At 39.6% G+C, this 19581-nt stretch overlaps 1 protein-coding gene across 6 annotated transcripts in view; it reads right to left on the bottom strand.

The window, feature by feature from the left end:
* Positions 1 to 16021, bottom strand: part of LOC131970726 (CREB3 regulatory factor-like) — a 42568-nt gene extending 26547 nt beyond the window's left edge. Inside the window, exons 1-6 of one of the 6 annotated variants that reach the window (XM_059332160.1) lie at positions 15936 to 16021; positions 15189 to 15361; positions 6296 to 6373; positions 6139 to 6203; positions 5899 to 6015; positions 2374 to 3190 (exon numbers count right to left, since the gene is read on the bottom strand). In XM_059332160.1, coding sequence (XP_059188143.1) covers positions 2374 to 3190; positions 5899 to 6015; positions 6139 to 6147 — 943 coding nt within the window. In that variant the 5' untranslated portion in view covers positions 6148 to 6203; positions 6296 to 6373; positions 15189 to 15361; positions 15936 to 16021. Of the gene's footprint in view, positions 1 to 2373; positions 3191 to 5898; positions 6016 to 6138; positions 6204 to 6295; positions 6374 to 14398; positions 14477 to 15188; positions 15482 to 15537; positions 15685 to 15935 lie in introns of those variants that run through there. The other 5 variants (XM_059332153.1, XM_059332147.1, XM_059332175.1 and 2 more) reach the window with 5 other exon arrangements.
* Positions 16022 to 19581: the final 3560 nt, after the last annotated feature.

The following is a 19581-nucleotide window of genomic DNA, read 5'->3' as shown; positions in this document are numbered from 1 at the left end:
GACTCAGAAATATAAAATCAGCAGTGCAGCTTTAACTACAATTACTCAAAAAAGGGAGGCTAGGGGTCGTGCAATAAGTGGCTTTTTCAAGGATTTCTTATCTTTGGTTGACAGAGACTGCAGTTAGTTATGAAAAAAGAATTGATCCAATGACTTTATACCACTAAAGCTATTTTTGTGCAGATTAAATCATCTCTGAACATATTCTACTTCTCAAATAATAAATGTAAAGGCCTGTGCAGCCTTGAGGGAGGTCAGGATTTAAAAAAATACCAAGGTCATGATGATGCCAATGCCTTGTGGAGAAATACTTAATTATTTATTTAATTTTCTACAGAAAAAAGTAGTCAGAATTGGATATATATTTAGTCTAAAAATACAGGAATATAATCACAGAAGGCCAACTACCCCAGCACCTTTTATTACAGTTATTAAAAAGTGATTCTACGGTTTGTGCAATAAGTGGCTTTTTCAAGGATTTCTTATTATTGGTTGACAGGCCCTGGAGCTACTGATATGAAATACTAAATTGTGCAAAAACAATGAATCAATATACTGATTTTCTATCACTACAGCTACTTTTGTGCAGAGTAAATCATTTATAAACATTTTCTCCTTCTCAAATAAGAAGTGTTAAGGCCTGTGCAGCCTTGAGGGAGGTGTTCACTCTCTGGGACAGGGCCAGGATTTAAGAAATACCGAGGTCACGATGATGCCAGTGCCATGTCCACATGAGCAAGAATAAATTCTAGTAGAGAAATAACTGAATTCTTTATTAGTAGTAGTCAAATTTAGATATATTGGTTCTAAAAATACAGGAATATAATAGTAGAAGGCCAACTACCCCCAGGTAGTAACAGACCTCTGTGGTGGCTACTGTTCTTATTAACATGGTGCAGCTGTGGGTGATACAGTCAGAAAAGTAGAGAACATTCTGCTACGAGAGGTTTTAGATTATCATATGATTCAATGTGGCTGAGCAGAGCAGTTAAATTTGTGCAAATTATGTTTTATTACATGCTCAGTTAGAGTTTGTTCAATAAAATGTCATTCACTTGGACAATGTGCTGTTTATGTAGGGACATATCTGCACATGTATTATATTAAAAAGTAATGGTTTGCATGTTTTTTAGCATTTAAAGAAAGGGGGAGATGAGAGCAAAAAATGCACAAAACATAAATGCATTTTTAATATTTGTTGCGTTAGTGATACTTACATATTGCAGATTTTTAAATATGACAGCAGCTGCAGCACTACTGCGTCATTTTGTTTGGCTGCAGCAATAAAGCTTTTATATTTTTTTGTCACAGTTTCGATATTAAGTGAATGTGAAGCTGCAGAGTTTCTTAATTTCTCGAATTGTAACATATTTCTAGTTCTGCACTTAGTATTCAAGTTAGTGTCGAGCCGTGTGTATCTGTATGTCTTTCATGCAGACATACACAGTCAGTGTGGAAGAAAAATGTCCTTTCAGTTAATAAATTAACTAAAAATGTCACTACGTAAAGTCAGAAAGTCTGTCTGCGTTTGTTTAGCAGTCATCATCATGTAGATTAACTTCTACCTTGCAGCACGTGGGTGCAAAGTAATTGCAGAGGTCAAAGGTCAAAGCTCCAGGACCAGGACAAAAGCTTGTGCACTTTGAGCCAGACCCACAACTAAATGCTACAAGCTGCAGAAACCGAAAGGCGACAGCTAAAAATGTCTACTTTGGTCCAACAAAACCCCCAAAGATAATCAGCTGAAACAAGCAAATGTTGGCGCTTTTTTTAATTGACAAATAAGAGTAATCAATTATCAAAATAGCTGCAGATTTAACTAATCAGGTAATGGCTTGGGCTCTGCTGTGCACCCACACAGTACACAGTGAATGAGAGATAAGTGAGGAATAGAGAAATAATGAGGCACCAGCTGGATGCTGCTGTCTGTAGCCGGCGTGTTTGTGTCGCTTCTGAAGCTGCTAAATCTCCACTTCTACTGTAACAGTTGTTTAACAATCTGTATCAACTTTCATACCCTATTTAACATGTTCCACTACAAGCCCCCCTCGCCCCTCCTCCGCGGCCCTAACAAAGACAGAGCGGCGTGGCGGTTGCAGATGGTATTTGACTACATGAAGAGATTCCAACCCTCAAAGCCGTTTCATAACAGAACAAAACTGCAGCCACTGAGGCGGTGTGTTGTCCGGGAATTACACCCGCAACTTTGGTATTTAATGTGCCTCTGCTCAGCCAACCAAGTCGCACCAGGCGGTCTGAGGTCTCGTCTGGACCCGAGACAGATTAAAATGGTTTCCGTGTGGGCAGACGGGCTGCTGGCAGCGCCGGGATGAGCGGACATGTCCTCACAGACAGACACAAAGCAGAACTCACCACATTCAGTTTCTGAGGAGCTGGAGAGTTCAGCCTCCACCGCCGTCTCCTCTGCTCCCTCCTCCTCCTCTCCTTCGTCCTCCTCCTCCTCTTCTTCTTCTTCTTCTTCCTCTTCCTCCTCCTCCTCCTCTTCGTCCTCATCCTGCTCCTCTTCTTCCAGATCTAGCTCAGTCTTGGCCTGATTGTCCTCCTTGCCCCGCACCTCCTGCTGCGCCTCCGCGCCCCGCGCCCCCTCTGTCTGGGAGTTCTGGCCGGGCCCCAGCTCCTCTCCCTGGCTCAGGGAGTAGTTGTGCTCCTCGCTGCAGTGCTCCAGAGCCAAACCTGCGGCCGCTGCTGCCGCCACCTCCTCCTCCTCCTCCTGCGCCACCTGATACACCTCCACCGTGCGCTCCCGTGACATCCCCCCATCCTGTCCTCCTGCAGCCGCTCTTCCTGCAACACACAACTCCCTCTCTGTTGCTGTGGCAACAGAGATGCGCCCCTCCTCCCTCCCTGCAGCAGTGGCCTGGACTTCCTGGATGACGGGAGGTGCCGTGTGCCTGCTCCTCCTCCTCCGCTCCTCCTCCTCTTCCTCTTCCTGCTCCTCCCGGCTTCTCCCCCAGCGGCCCATCAGGACGGCCTCCTCGGAGCAGGCCAGGAGCTCCCCTCCCACCCCAAGGCCCAGCTTGGTGTAGCGAGCCATCTCGTCCAGCGCGGACACGTCCCATCGCTCCGGGTGCAGGTCCTCGCCGAAGCCACCATCGTCCACCAGGTCGCTTAGCAACTCAAAGGGCCGTTTCCTTGGCGATGCCGGGGAGCCCAGCATGAGGAGCACGCTCTGAAAGGGTACAGAGACATCCTTAAATATGACGGATTCAGAACAAACAGACACACTGTAGTTTCAGCACTGATGCTGTGCTACGTGTCAGCGTGCTCTCCTATAATATAACGCACAGGGGGCGGTCAGTAATTAAATATTTGCCCTGCTGCTTGGTAATTAAACTCATCGTTCCAGGCGGCGTTTTAGGTTTTGGCAAATTACAGGAGCTATACACTGATAATCTGCAGGAACATCATGCAATCTTCATCACAGGAAGGCTTATAAAAAGCTTTAATTTAATATCATTTTTAACATTTGTATCATTACTCTGTAATTTAATTATCTGCACACACAGCTGCAAACTCACAGCTTCGTCTGAATGAAAGAGACTGATACTGCAAAGTGACATTATTTAAATCAGTTCAGCTATAAATACTCTGCCACTTTATTAGCTAGCATTGTGCACCTAATAAAGTGGCCGGTGTGGTCGTAACAAGTTTCTGTTGCTTTTCTATCATCTCGAGCCAGTCTGGCCATTTTCCTCTGGTATCAATCAGTGGTTGAACAAGTATTCAGATCCTTTACAAATACTACACTGCACAATTACTCCACTACAAGTAAAATTTAGCATGCAAAACCATAAAGTTAATCATCATCATGAAAATGTCCATAACGTATCAAAAGTAAAAGTACTTATTATGCAGAATGAACCCACTCAGAATGTTATATATAGATTTCAAATATATTATTGGATTATTAATGATGCATTTATGTAAGAAGGGTTTTACTTTATTGCTGGTGCCTGAAAAGTAACTAAAGCCGTCACCTAAATGCATCTGAAAATTCTTCTTAAGTACAGTACTCAAGTAAATGCATTTAGTTACATTCCACGGTCGCTCACTGGATATTTTCTCTGTTTCGGACCGTTCTCTGTAAACCCTGGAGATGGTTGTTAGACCAGCAGTCTGTGAAACTCTCAGACCAACAACAATGCCACGTTCAAAGTCCTTTAATTCAGATTTCTTACCCATTCTGATGCTCAGTTTGACCTTCAGCAGCTCGTCTTCAACATGTCTACATGCCTAAATGCACTGAGTTGCTGCCATGTGATTGGCTGATTAGATATTTGCGTTAACGAGCAGTTGAACAGGTGTACCTGATAAAGTGGCCAGTGACTGTATGTAGATAATCAAAGCCAGAATCACCTTTATAACGAGATGTGACGACCAAATTCTTAGGCATTTCCTTTTATCATACAAGTTGAAATAGTGTTGCTGTTAACAAGCTGGAATATATCTAGAAATATCCTTTTTTACTGCTTCAGTTGTTACACAGAACTCAAATTGGGGCGCAGAGACGTTGGTAGAAAGACAACTGTAAGTGGTGCTTTTCTAATTTTAAGATCAACCAGCTAGAAGAGTCGGTGGTAAACATCTACTCAAGGGCTTCCATCTGAATTCTCTGTGACTTTCAGGGTCCTCTTAAGTGGAGCACACAGACTAATTGATGTGTTCATTATAGTAAAGTAGAGGTCTCCATGTGACAAGAATTTGGCCTGTAATTTACTCGATTAAAACCTTCCTGGTGCACAAATTAACTTGAACCCAACCAGGCCCTTTTTAAAATGTCACAGAGAGGAAAAACACATGTAAATAATGAATAAATGCTGGATTCCATTTAGCTGCTTTAGTTTCAGGGTCCTAGCTCACTGAAAGACCTGCAGAAGTTGTGCAAAAAGGCCTTTATTAAAATGATCCAACCTCCCTAAAAGGAATAATCCCATCAACTCAGGTTACGGTTTTTCTCTCCTGGACAGATTCATACCTGAGATACCAGGTGAACCACCTGCTTCTTGTGTTATCAGCCCATTAAACGGCTATTATCAGATGTCATCAGGAGCTTAGATTTCAGGTAGTATGGCCCTACTATAAATCTACTGGCCTGTTTTTCATTTTTGGAGGGGATTTTTCACTTGCATGAACATTGTGAGATAGGGCATTAGGGCTGCATTCAGGTGCTGTTGGAATAATCACAAAAACGAGTTCCCGACGAGAAAAATTTGGCTTTGGCGGAGGTCTGTACTCTCCGACTTATATCTTTTGTCACGTGGCGACCCCTGGTGGCCACAGTGATAATAACGGGAGCCGGGAGGAGATCGAGACGGCTGTTTGGTCCTGCCTAAAACTAAAAGTCAGCGTTAAGTTGTTTACTGACATATGTAGGTCATGTAATAAACTTAATTTATGCCACATAATTATTTTAACCCTAACCCTAACCAAGCACTGACAGTTTTATTATGTTGGGTAAGCATCTTTTGGCCGACTGGTAGGTGCAGTTTCCCCGTCTGAAGCATTCTAATGGCAGTGATAACAACTGATAATGGCAATTTAATGGGCTGATAAGATTTAGAAGGGCCACTGCAGGACAAACATCACATTTTTAAATTTCCAATAATTTTCAAGGTCTTGTTTGGTGAAATCCAAGGAATCAGTCTTGCATCAAGGTAAATTAAAAGAACTATGCAAATTAATGTGAAGTCTTGATGAAAACTGAAATTTTCAATGAGGTGTTTTTGAATCTTGGGGTTGAGCAAACACTCTTAAGGGCTTGAAGCATATTGGGCCATTTAGATTTGAATAAAAAAAAATCATCCTGAAAACCAAGGTTGGTTTTTGTAGTCTCAAACCAACAAACATTTGAACAGTTTGTGGCTTTGGCGGTCTCACCTGGTCGTACTCGGTCCTGCCCCCTTGTGGCGACATGGCGAGAGGGTAGGGGCTCAGCAGACCCCTGTGTCCCCCGTAGGCCTCGCCAAACGCAGGCTCCATCCCATTCATACCCGGCTGCGAGGGAGGAAACACACAGTGAGTTAGATAAAACTCCAGCAGGAAGGTAGACCACGAGGAGTCTCATTCGGAGGTGATGGGTGAGAATGATGGCAGGCTGCAGCGGTGCTCCTACTTTACCTGAGGCATGCCCGAGGCAGGAGGGTGTCAGGTCGCGGTCACAACGTCGGTTCAAGTGAGTTCTGCTGCAAAAACACACCAAAACGGAGTTCAAATCAAGGAGGAAACAGGAGAGGAGGAAGACGACAGGGGAGGAAGAGGCGAGGATGTAATTTACCGAAGGTTGAGAGTTGAGCGGGTCAAGGGGCGGAGCTCCTTTCACATGTCGCAACCCTGCAGCTCTCAGCCTCCCAGCCTGCAGAGGAGGGACAGAGGGAGGAAAATCAGACATGGGTTCACCGGAGGCCACAATGCAAATTATACAGCAATAAAACAGTGAAAGTAAACATGTCGTTAAATCGTGGAGATGTGTGAGGATCTGTGTCGAAGCTGGAGCTTGAGATGTGGACAGTTACACTGTTTTCTTGATAAGAAACAGCACAAGTTAGTCTTTGAATTCAGTTTGTTTGATCGGCACAATAAGATGAGATGACAGCAGATGATAAAATACAAGTTATAAATGCATTTTTCTTAGAATAATTCACAGAGAAAAATGTTTTGTTTGTTTATTGCGATGCATTTTATGAAGTTAAACATTAAAAGATGTTGGAGCTCTTCTTGTGTCTGTTCAGCAGTGGTGGCTATTGTTGCTTATTTAGCTGGCTACTTTTTTCTATTAATACACCTATTTATGCAACATGAAAAAACATGCTGCTGCCAGAAATGTAGGACATATCATTTCCTGAGAAAGACCTGCCAACAATGAGCATTTAAAATAGCAAACGCAAAAGCTTTCATGCAGCAGATAAAGGTTGAATCTGACTGTGGAGTGTAGCAAAATATTCATGTCGCATCTGTACATGACTATGTGGATAATTAACGACCAGCATTAGTCATTTCAGTACTATGTGTTGTTACTATCACAGGATGCATCAAAGCTTAACTTTGATGTTAATTTGTTAAAATATCACCCAACCTGCACAGGAAGAAATAAAGACACACAGAGTGAGTTTAAGAAGATGAAAATAGATTTGAGCTGAAGTTAAACATTTCTCCGAGGCTAAAAGCATCTTGCTGGTTAAGTTTAACCTTGAAAAAGCCACATTTGTGTCCAATTTAAAAAGGTTAAGGACCTGGAGAGCAAAGTGTTTGAGCTTGTACTGTATTTGAATTAACCAAAAAGAGAGAAGTCATTATAATTCATATTTTGTCCTCTGTTCCTTCTTTGCTGCTATGCATTTCTGAGGCTTATTTTTCCACTTTTTGAAAGTCAAACTTGAGCACTTTTCAAGCGCTTTCAAGGAGCAGTGTGAGGATTCTCCAGCACCTTACAGCTGTGGTATCCTCCAGATGTTTATACAATACGTACAGATGTTATGGTGCTGTAAACAACCAGCATTAAACATTTTACTGACAAAATAAAGGAAAACACAGCAAAGCTTCAAGATGCGTCAGCTGCTTGTAAGTAGACTCAGCATCTTCTATTATCTAAATTTCAAGCACTTTATGAAAAAATGTAAGCACTTCTCCATCCTTGAAGCACCACTTTCAAAAAGTAATTCACAGGATTTTTAGCTTCTAAAGATAAGATCTATAATTTTCTTCTTAAATATTCCAGTTTGTTCAGAAAAAGGAAAATGAGCCTCATAAAAGAAGCTCTCACACAAACACATTTTTTCTTAAGTGACTTGTACAAATGATTTCAGTAGAACCTCCTACGACCGATCTTCTTACGATTTAAAATTTTCTGTTTGGTACAAACACAATTGTGACCTTTTGTAGGATTCACATGCAGATTTTCACTAATGGATTTTATATTTTCAATTACTTTTGTATGGTGGACCTGAGAGCTCACAGCACTGAAACTTAAGACAACACATCCAAATAAACAAAACACAAGCAAATTCAGAAAGCATCTTCATCAATTTGACAACACATGCGCAGCATTTGGAAAAAGCAATGCAAATTTTCCAGAAGACACTTGAAAGTGATGCACACGTCTGGACACACTTGTGATATTATCATGTCATTTCAAGACCATTTTAATTTGCTTGTGTATAGTGTATTTGTATGCGTTTTCTTAAGTTGCAGTGCTGTGAGCTCTCAGGCCCACCGTACTTTTGGGCTGGAAAGTATATAAATGATTAAATAAGAGAAAATATTCTTGCATGATGAAAGAGAAAAAATGAATACTCCACCAATATTCCTGTTTACACAAAGCCATGCATACTCAGATTAATATCACATTCATCATTTCCAAATATGGGCAGGTAGAACACTCAAAATAGGATTTTTTTCACCAGAGATGTTCCTTCAACCACCTTATTGAAAAACTTCATTTCAATATCCAGTAAATCTGTAGATTAATGTGTAAAAGTAGGAGTTTCTCCTTCCCACCACAAATGTGAAATGTGACATTTTCTCTCCTGAGAATGCCTCTCCACCCCAGCCTTGCAAACAGTTGGCTAGTTGTACGACAACCATAGCAACGCACCGTAAACATGAGAGAGGCTGTGTGTCACAAACTGCGGCACACACCCTGCACATACTCCAAATGTGCTATATGCATGTCCAAATACTGCTTCATAAAGCTGAATAATATCTGCATATCCCATGTGTCTTTAATAGAAAAGGCTGCATGCAGAATAAAGGTCTTATTCTGAATAATAAATAATACCGTTTATGTGACCCCTATCATATTCTGAACAATAGTTGTTTATTAGAATGCTATCATCATGTTTATTATTACTTCTCTATATGTATCTTCTGCTCAGCAATACTGAAACAGGAGGGAATAGTGCATTTGCTGGGGACTATTTTCAGCGGCGGATTAATACACATTTGGTGCTCTTGTGGCAGCAGGATGGTGAATGTGGGACTGAATCAAAATAAACTACAGTCTGTGTGTTCATGGTGACGAAGGAACGTGTTACCCTGTGCAACAGTGTGGCTCATTAATGTGGTTTTAATATATTTTTTGGCAACAGTGGAGCTCCACGGCTCAGAGGGAGGAGACACTGTACATCAGGCTTTGGCTATACACATGATACTTGATATCAGGGTCGATTCGCTGTTGAATTTCAAGACAAAAAGGAATATGGCCAGTCCTATCCTTTAACCTAGTTAACTTGTCCTCCAAAGAGCTGCTTCTTCGGCTCCACCCAATACGGTTAAACTCCACCAATAAGATCTTTTCCTGCCTGCGGAGCCACTCTGCATCAGTTAATGTTTGTGTAACCAAAACTCCAAATTCTCCATTAGAGACGAGGCCACAGTGCAAACTCAGACCGAGCTCCTTTCAGTCGGGGACATGATGAAACACCGAGCAACACCGACCAGCACACACACACACACACACACACGCGCGCGCGCACACACACACACGCTTACACTCACACTGTGCAAGAACAATGCAGACCTACTGTTCGGTACCTGTAGAAAACCCGAAGAAAGCAGCTCACACTGACCCGGGCTGAGGGATTCGAGAACAATGCCATAATACGCTCTCTGTGGATTGACCTCAGGCTCACAAGAATGAGGAAATGAGGATTGGCTGGGCGGTTATGACACTGCCTTGGCATGCCACATGGAAAACTGGTATTTGGCACACAGAGCAAGCCAGCTACCAACATGCTGTGTACACAAACACTTGTCAGACACATACAGCGTTTTGAAGTAGATAACAAACGGGTGGAACCGATGGAATAATCCCAGCAAGCCACGAAATTACATTTACATGTTTATCATAAAGTTTCAGCAGCAGTGCTAAGACAAGGGGGTGTCTGAGATACAAAACACTGCAGGTTTACAGAAGGATTAAGACATTTTATGCTTGTATCAACAGTGAAACCTGTTCAGGTGCTTCGTATGGATCGTTTTCAACTGACACCAATAACTGAGAATCAGCTGTTCCGCATGGCTGATAATCTTTTGTATGATTGTTGTATTTTTGTAAACATAACCCAGATTCTTAAAAAGTTAGGATGCTACTTGTACTGTGCAATATCTGTTATCTTCCTCATTTTTATATTCATTTTTATCTATTTTATATATATATTTCCTGTGCACCGATTGGGTTGAGCACCTATAATTTTGTTGTACTTGATGTGCAATGTAAATAAAAGGCTATTCTATTCTATTCTGCTGCATAAAATGTAAATAAAAACAGAATACAGCAGATACAGAATGAGTGCATGTATTTGTAAAAAGCATTACATAAATTGTTTTTGTATTAATTGAATGTAGGCCACAGAGGATTTTGAAATCGCTGCATTCTGTTTTCTGTAAAGCTGTTCGTAGTTTAGTTTATGCACGTTTGAGGAAGGGCTGGGCGATATATCGATATCAAAAATAAATTGATACATTTTAAATGTGATATGGAACTAGACCATATCGCATTTATTGATATAGTTCAATTTTTTTTCTTTATATATAAATGCTGACCTTACTAGGGTTTGTCATATTTAGTTCTTTCGTAATGTTTGTTATTCTTTTCTCATATAAATATATTTATTTCAGAAAAAGATTGGTCTATTTTATTTCATAGGCTATTTCTATTTAAGATATTTTTTTATTTAAATGTGCACTTTATGGAGCTTTGATTTTTTTTAAAAATGTTCTCCTGTTATACAGTAAAAATGTTCACTTAAATAAATGGTTTCAATAAAACTACTTGTCACATCTCATATTTGACTTTGACTGAACATTTGCTCTCACTTTCCGATAAAAATATCGAGATATATATCATATATCGATATTCAGCCTAAATATACCTAATATATATGTAATAATTAGGGTTGTAAATTCTATTTTATATCCCATTCTAATATGAGATATAGTATGTACTATATAATATTTCAGTATTAATACAGATGAACACTAAATATCAAAGCAGCTACAAGGAGTTTTAACTGGTTATGAAACAGTCTCAATACAATACTGACTTACATAAATAAACAAACAAGACCATCAGTGTGAAGATTTGCTTTCTCTATATAGTGATTCTGAGTTGTATAGTTATATAATTATTCTGATTCAGAGCAAAACAAAACACACCAGAAAAAAGCTGATTTTTGCATTTTTGAACATTAGCCAAGTAAAAGGAAGCAGGAGGAGATTTTCTTAGAAGAATTTGATTTTTACATTATATTTTGTCGTTATTGTGGGAAATAATTGAGCTAAAAAAAAAAGCTAAAAATGGACAGTGATGGAGCATGGGCTAAAACACAAGTCAACATCTGAAACTGATTCTGAATCAGCCCTCTTCCTCCCAGACAGCTATGCAAAATACAGTTTACTTTGCTTCACCACCATCATATTACACATAGGTATGTGAGCTTGTCACTGTGCATCCTGCAAACAGCTGTTTCCAAAAACAAATGCGAAGCATAAGGAGGTGGTGCTCATGGAACCACTACCACTTTTGTCCACAGGGGTCGCCAAAATCAACAGAAAATTACAATTCCCTGTAGCTGCTTTAATCATATTATATAATTATTGAGTAGATTACTGTAGATGGTATGAGAAAATATTTTTCTTTAGGTGGTATTTCACTTCACTTCACTTGATACTTTACTATCAGTTGAGTTACAACATTGTACTGCATGTTTCTGTTCTGCCTGCCTTGTAATTTTGAGTTTAATGGCTCTTGTATGTTCATATTTTTTATTTCCGTTCTTATATTTACTTCAGGTTATTTATTTATCTCTATGCATCTGTACTTATTTCTGTGCTTGTGCTGCTGCAGAACCTGAGTTTCATCTCTGGGGATAAATAAAGGTTTATTATGTCTAGCCATCATTCTGTCACAGAAGGAGCCACATTTTCCAAATATTTTATGTCCTTTACTGCAAACAAGAATGCAACATATATGCACTTATACCCTCCACCGCTGCCTTTAATCTCCTGTATCTGCCTGTAGTGCTCCTGTAGGTATTTGCTGTTTTTTTTCCAGCAGGTAAATTTACACGGTGAAACTGATGCACACAAGGAGATTCTTATTTATATTTGTTCATACCCAGGCTGATATAGGAGCCAGGCGTGCCTTCGTGCAATAACCCAAGTATCATTTATTGTGTGTTGGTTCAACATAGGCTTGGTCCAAAGGTCTCCGTGCTCATAAACACAGAGTTCACCGTGAGGCAACTAGGGAAACAAAAGGAAATTGCTTCATCTCAAACCACTGTGGGTCAATAACCACCAATAACCATTGGCTTTACGTTCACACAATGATCCATTTAGCTCCTTTGTAAACAAGACTACACAAGCAAATGCCAACACAACTGTGGCTTATGTAACAACAGATACATATTGACAGAACAAACATGCATGTGTGCATTCACAGGTTCATGTATTGCTGTTTGTGACAGAATTAACTTTTACTTATATATACATACACTGCATAAGGCCTTCTTAACCTAACAACAATTTCCAGCCACCCTTGTGCTCACAGCTGACCCTTGTAGTAGTGTATTAGTAATGCTCCAGAGCAATTATCCTCAGCACTGTGTGGGCACAGAAAATGCAAAATAAAAATGACCCCATATCCTTGCAGCAGCTTGTTATGTAACACGAGGCAGAGAATTCAAATGAATTTGCATCATGACAAAATCTACCCAAATAAATATTGTTTATTCTAGGGCTGTAAGTACAAGTTGTTTTATCATTAATGAAGCTGGTGCTTTTTCCACAGCTGATTTAGTCTTAATTTGGTATATAAAATGTCCCAAAATGTTTTTTAAAAAGTCAAAAGGTAATGGTTCTTACTGCAGCAGTCTAAAATCTATATATATTTAGTTTAATGTCACGTGAGACAAAAAAGGCTGCAAAAATTCAGAAAGGAACTTTTTTTTTTTGCATTTTTGCTATGTGTTGTCATATTACAGTCTATATATTATATATGTATCTCTTTCTTATTCTGGATGTTCTTACACAGTGTTTTTTTATTTTATTTGAAGCACATTGAAAGTGTGCCTGTTACATTAAATATGCTATATTAACAAAATGAACTCCAACAATTAACCAATTATCAAAAACAGTGAGATACATTTTCTGTAAATCATTCAATTGAATAATCCAGCTCCTTATGTCATCTCTATTTTCTTCAACAGGGTAATAATTTGTGATTGTGGTTAAAATATGGTATTTTTTGTCATATAGTTTCAACATAAAGGGGTCAAAGTTGCATAAAAGTCAGTTATTATAATTTATCTTTGATACTCTGATGTGTTTAGAGTTTCTTTTAATGTGTTTTATCCCATACAGTGTCAGTATTAAATGAAAAGTGTTTTTATGTAGTAACTTTTAAAATAAAAAGGTAATATAGAATGACTTTAGCTAATTATAACGCAACAATTCCTCTCATCCAAACACATCTGAGAGTGGAAGCAGCAAGTCATGCTGACCGAGGACCATGAGGCAAATTTAGAGCATGAGCAGTCTGACCAGACAATGAACCTTTAACAGCTGGAGGCCTCTTTAGTTAAAAAAAAAAAAAAAAAAAAACCTCTAGTGTGATAGAGGACGGCTCGGTAACGGCTGGATGGAGGTTACGCACGGAGAGACGAGAACCGGGTTAAGAGAAAAGTAAATTAGCCAGGAGTGCATAAAGAGGCTGTGATGGCGGAGAGTGTGCCCGAAAACAGCGAGGAGGAGACGGGAGAGCAGGGGAGGAGAGACGGTCTGGCTGTCGGTCTGTCTGGGAGGCCAATTTGCCAAATTAAAGCTCCAAAAACCTGGGCGGCGGACAAAGCTCCGTCTCGCCTGGGAAATCTCCCCTTCTCGTCTAATTAAATACAATAAACTTCAATCCCAGCAGAGAAAAGGGAAAAATCACCCTAAACGACCTGGATGCGCCCCCCGTCTCTCCTCTCCGTGTCCTTGGAGCTCCGTTCCCCCCTAACGAAGGGAAGCCAAAGTGGCCCCCGCCTGCCGCCCCTACTATCCTCGCCTCGCTCCCTGTCCATCCGGTGCGCGTCCCGCTCTCTCCTCCGGAAAAAAAAGAGCCCCTGTCAGTGTATACCGATGAACCGATCAGTGCAACGGAACTGAAGGGGCATGACGGTGCTGTGTGTCCGCACAGCTGGATAGAACAACAGCAGCACATACAGAGTGAGAGCAGGGAAGAAGAGAAGGTGCCATGGTGGCAGCCAGCAGTGTGTCCCGCATGGCACGGCGAGCCGAGGAGCCGCACTTCCACATCCAGACCCTTCTCTCCTACCTCACACTGCAAATTCACAATCCATGCATTTTTTTAATTAAACAATAAAGCAGAAATTCTTACCAAAAAAGCAACCACCACGCGTCGCGGAGTATCCAGCCGAGACAACAGGGATCCTTTCAGCGCAAGACAACAATAAAAATGGGGCGCAGCTGGCAGTGCCACCGGATGTCCAATATTAATTGTTAATACGGCCGTTTTCTGAGCATGTGGATCGGCTCCAGCGTTAAACGGGTCCAGCCAAACGCAGGTGTAAAGTCTGTTTTCTGCACACGGAGCCTTTCGGACTTTCGTTAAATATTAAAGTTGACGCGAGGAAATAAATCACAGAACAAGTTTGGCTGCTGTTTGTCCACCTGCAGGTGCTGCTGCCGATCCGCGGTGGTAACGTAACAGGCCCGGGCAAGTTACTCTCGGGGTAAAAATGTGCCATTTATTACCATAAAACTGTAAAGTTTGCGAGGAGAAAACACACAAGGAGCAATTTTATCCTCCTATATGTGCGCAAGAATACAAAAAAATGTGTGCAAAAATGCAATATAAGTACACATTTACCGTAGATACGTCACGAGGCAGCTGTTTTAAAGTATAAATATGTAGCAGATGTTGTTAAATAATGTTTCCAGTATTTCTAATCGGATATTTCCAAAATACTCCCAAGTCAAGTGTGCCATGCTACTGTATGTAAATCCATGTGAAAGTAGCCATTTTTATAATAGAAGACCGTTAAAAGCCAACAGATATTTTCCTCTCTGTGGTGTAAATATGTAACAATAACTTCTCGGTTTGTTGAAGTTGATGTAAATGCGCATTTATGTGGCAGCACGCAGAAAGCAGTGAGATGGGGTTTTACCTTATCGCGTGTCCTCGGATGTCCCCTCGGAGTTAAGGCTCCTCCGGACCGGGGTAAAATGTCGGCCTCGGCCTCTCCAGATGATATTATTACGCACCATCCACAGACATGAGAAGAGACCGCATGGACAGCAGCGGCGGTGGCGGCCGCTCAGCCAGAAAATCCCATTTCACCTACAGCCACATGCAGGAAGTTAGTTTACAGTAGTGCCGAGCTGGCCTAGGCTATGTGGCGGATAAACGGGACAGAAAAGATGGTTGTAGGACTGTTCAACACCCCCCTCGCCTCCTTCACCACCACCTCCGCCTCCTCATGTCTCTCCCTCCCCTCCATTGGAGCAGAAGCCTACCGTTTTGGAGATGAGATGGTGGGAGAATGAAACCTCTCTCTCCCCCTGAAGCTGAAGCTAATTCCTTTTATTAATAAAGTTTTACAGGCTCGTACAGCGGACCCCCTCTTGTGTGTGACATGGTGCCGTCCGCAGGGCTCACACAAACAAACACTTTCCCTCCCGGTCCGCAGCTAAAAAACACTTTTTGGGGGGGGACAGAGAAGGAGAAATAAATAAATGGAGGGCGTGGATCAGCGCGGCGGGATGTGTTACACAGGCTGTGGGCGCTCTTTGTTGTTGTTGTTTTTGTTGTTGTGTACCAGTGTTGTTGTGGTTGCTGTTTACGCACAGGTTAGCTACGTATTTTAGGGTTCAGCGGAGCGTAAAGGTACAGAAAGCAGTTGTGAGCGACTGACCTGATGGAAATAGGAAGTGTGTCAGCTGTAAAAACAGTTGCAGCTCTCATCGGCGGATTGGGGGGCACTTGAGTTCACGAATAATCCCGTAGACCAGCTGTCAATCTCGAGAGATGTGCCAGACTTCTGGCCGGAGATTTCAAAATAAAGGTCGCAGTCAGAAATACGGTTCTCTATTTGATAAACAATTCAAATTTTGAATTAATTGATATTATACTACCACAAAAATGCATTTTTTGACTGTTCTTGTATTGTAATTATATTATTATTATTATTATTATTATTATTATTATTATTATTATTATTATTATCATTATTATTATTATTATCATCATTAATAATAATAATTTCATTAAATTATTTCTTTATTTGACTTGACTGCTTTGGGGATGGTATACATACCTTTCTTTCAGATTAAATGTATACATTAGCAATTATTACATTTTTGGAAAAATGTGGGATCTTTGTTGATTCAAAGTGTGTGGAGTGTACACTACTTTAACAATACAACACACTTCAAAATTTCACCATGAATCAATTGTCTTTACCTTGATTCTTGTTTGTTTGACATTCATTTTATTTGATTTGAAGGATGTTTTATAGATGTTATTATGCATGCCATCTTTCAACACACAACAGCACAAAGACAACATTATCTATTTGAATTCAATTTGAAAAATGGTCTTCTGCACAAAAGAAAAAAACATACAAAAGAAGCATACAGTTTATTATCAAATTAATAAAATATTTCTCATCAATCTGGTAATGAATAATTTTCATACAATATCCATTACAAATTAGCAGAAACTCAGTACAGAAAATTGTAATAACTGTTGCAAAAAATATATCTATTAACACTTCCAGCACTTTTGGTATAGGACACATACTAAAATTACCTATTTTTTTAAATAAACGGTTGATTGGTATGGCTTGTATGGAAATTGAGAATTACATGGAACTAATACATCTGTATTTTACATTTAACTATGCTAAACCTAAACTAAATGATCAGAAAGCTTAACTTTACCATGAGAACCAAAATAACCTACCCCAACTAAAATATATAATATAAAAACAAATGTGAATGCAAAAACGTGTACTTTTTGTAGAATGTTTTTATAACATTTTAGTTACAATTTTCCAATACGCATGCATAAAAATAGATAAAATCCACACGTTTTGTCAATTTCCTTCGTCTGTGATGCTTTTATTATGAAAAGCACACTGCCAGGTTTCCGGTTTGGTGCTACTTGACTTTTGATAACTTGACCCACATTGTAGCAAGTGAAAACGAATACGGTTTGTATCTACGACACGGCGTCGTCACAGGGGCGGGGTCACACGACCCGTCTTTAAGGACACCGGGAGAACTGAAGCTCTGAACCCGCTGACCCCAGCTTCCCCCCGGGGTTGTTTCAGTGCAGAGCCCCGCTGGAACCGCTTCACCTCCTTACCGACATGTTGAACGGAGCAGCAGACCCCGGCAGGCGGCCTCCACAGCGGGTTTACCGCACTGTACAGTCACTCTTACCTCTGTGAACTCGCTGCTCGGTGGTTTACTTTCTGATGAATAAAACTGAGGAAGTGATAGAGATGTGGGGTGGACTAAATAATAGAAACACCTCTCGGATTAACAGAAAAGGCTACTTCAGCAGTTTACCAAATAATAATAAAGCCTTTCTGTTAACTGTATCAACAAAAACTTAACATAATAACTTAACGATGTATTGCAGAGCTGCTATGTTAGACTTTATATGTGCTTTATATAATGCATTTGCAGTTGAGTTTTTATAGGAAGACAAATGCAGAATTTAAGTTAAGTTTATTTATCATTTTAGGTCAAAGTAATTTTGGGGCTTTGTTTGAGACTCATAAACATACTACTTTTTATTACAAGAGTGAACATAATGTTTTTTTGTTGTTGTTTTAATAATAATAGTCAGCAGCCACTATAATCACAATATATCATATTAGAGTACTTTATGCTTGAAGTAAAATTGCTATAAGATAATTGAATACAATTTTTTGTGCATTACAAAAAATTTTGTGCACTACTTCAAAAAGTTGTTGCATATTTATGTTATTAAGTAATATTTTTCCTTATCTAAACTTGTTGTATTGGTTGTTTATAGTTGCCAATACATGACTTACACTGAAAATATATATTGTCGACAAAATAATCTCTTGGACATTATGGAACGTTTAAATATGATTTTTGGCATTTTGCATTTTTTAAATTAGCTATTTTAACCAAAAACAGCCAGTCTGATTTTTAATTTATACAGTTACTCATTTAATTTACCAAAAATATACTATATCACAATTTACTATAATCAAGAATAATATAATATGTTTATTTAATTTCCGGTGATGTTATATATATATATAAACAAATACATATATATATATATATATATATATGTATATATATAGGGCTCCTTATAAAAAATATGTTATTTGTTTATGAAAAAAAACAATCTGTATTAGCCTAAATATATCCAGCATCAGTCAGGCTGTACAGTACAGTATAGATTTAAACTGAGAGATTAAAATATGTATTATGAACCTTGCAGCTGCTCCCTTGTGATGAAAAGAAACAACCTTCTATAGACGAGCCAGTGTTATTTAGGCCAGCTTGTATAGCTGTTTGCATAAAGATGGTTAAATCTTAATGTACTGTTGGAGAAAAGTAGGTTGTCGTGGCGCATTAAGCCACAATTTATGAATATTACAGAGGATAAAGCTGTGGGGTGTTTATCTGTGTCTGTCAGTTAAAGCCCATATGTGTAGGCCTGTAGGCTGTTTGTGTGTGTGTGTGTGTGTGTGTGTGCTCTTAAATAATGTGTATTAATTTGGCATTCATCTGTTTAAACAGAAATGTAGGCCAAAGCTTGGATGCATCATACTTAGAGAATAATACCGCGGTGGTGAATATAATAGCGGTTTCAGGTCGTTATCTCCCTTTCTCAGTTGTGACACCCATCACTCTGTTGGCCAATCAGTCACAAAAACACTGCTGCTTTTTCAAAATGTCATGTAGATTTTATGGGCTGTTTACTCATTAATCTGCATCCATAATGAGACTGCGGTGGCGCACCACCACTCATTTATTTGCAGCTGTGAATTATGGATGGACGTTTGTCCTCTCAGGTGGTAATCAAATGAGAGTAATTTTATATAACATAATCATAATACAGCACAACAATGTGCGCTGAGCCTACAGCTACACATTCAGCATGTCTGTTATTATTTGGTTTATGAAATGCATTCAGGAACTGTTGGCTGTACTTGAACATTCATTCAATTTAACACTGAAATGATGAGCATTTTAATGAAACAGTTGACGTAATTATCATGACCGTGGTTTGTAGACTACTGTTTTGAAGCCTTGAGCTGGGCTTTTATTTGGTTATTTAGGTGCCAGAAGTGACCATATTTGGACGTGAGGGCAGATCTGACTCAGTAATTGCTACCTCTAAGTTAACTTTCATAATTCAAATAAATCATAAAGAAGTTCACTGCTATCTAAATGGATAGACATTGCTGTCCCTCCATCCCTATCGACACATTGGTAGCAACTTGTCAATCAAAAAGTAGCCATATCCTAAACCATACCCTGCTTTATTGTCTATTTCAAAGGCTAATA

The sequence above is a fragment of the Centropristis striata genome, chromosome 1 (genome assembly GCF_030273125.1).
Source record: "Centropristis striata isolate RG_2023a ecotype Rhode Island chromosome 1, C.striata_1.0, whole genome shotgun sequence".
In the NCBI taxonomy this organism is placed as follows: Eukaryota; Metazoa; Chordata; class Actinopteri; order Perciformes; family Serranidae; genus Centropristis; species Centropristis striata.
Note: the sequence above shows the minus strand (reverse complement) of the source record. Positions and strands in the feature narration are given on the sequence as shown.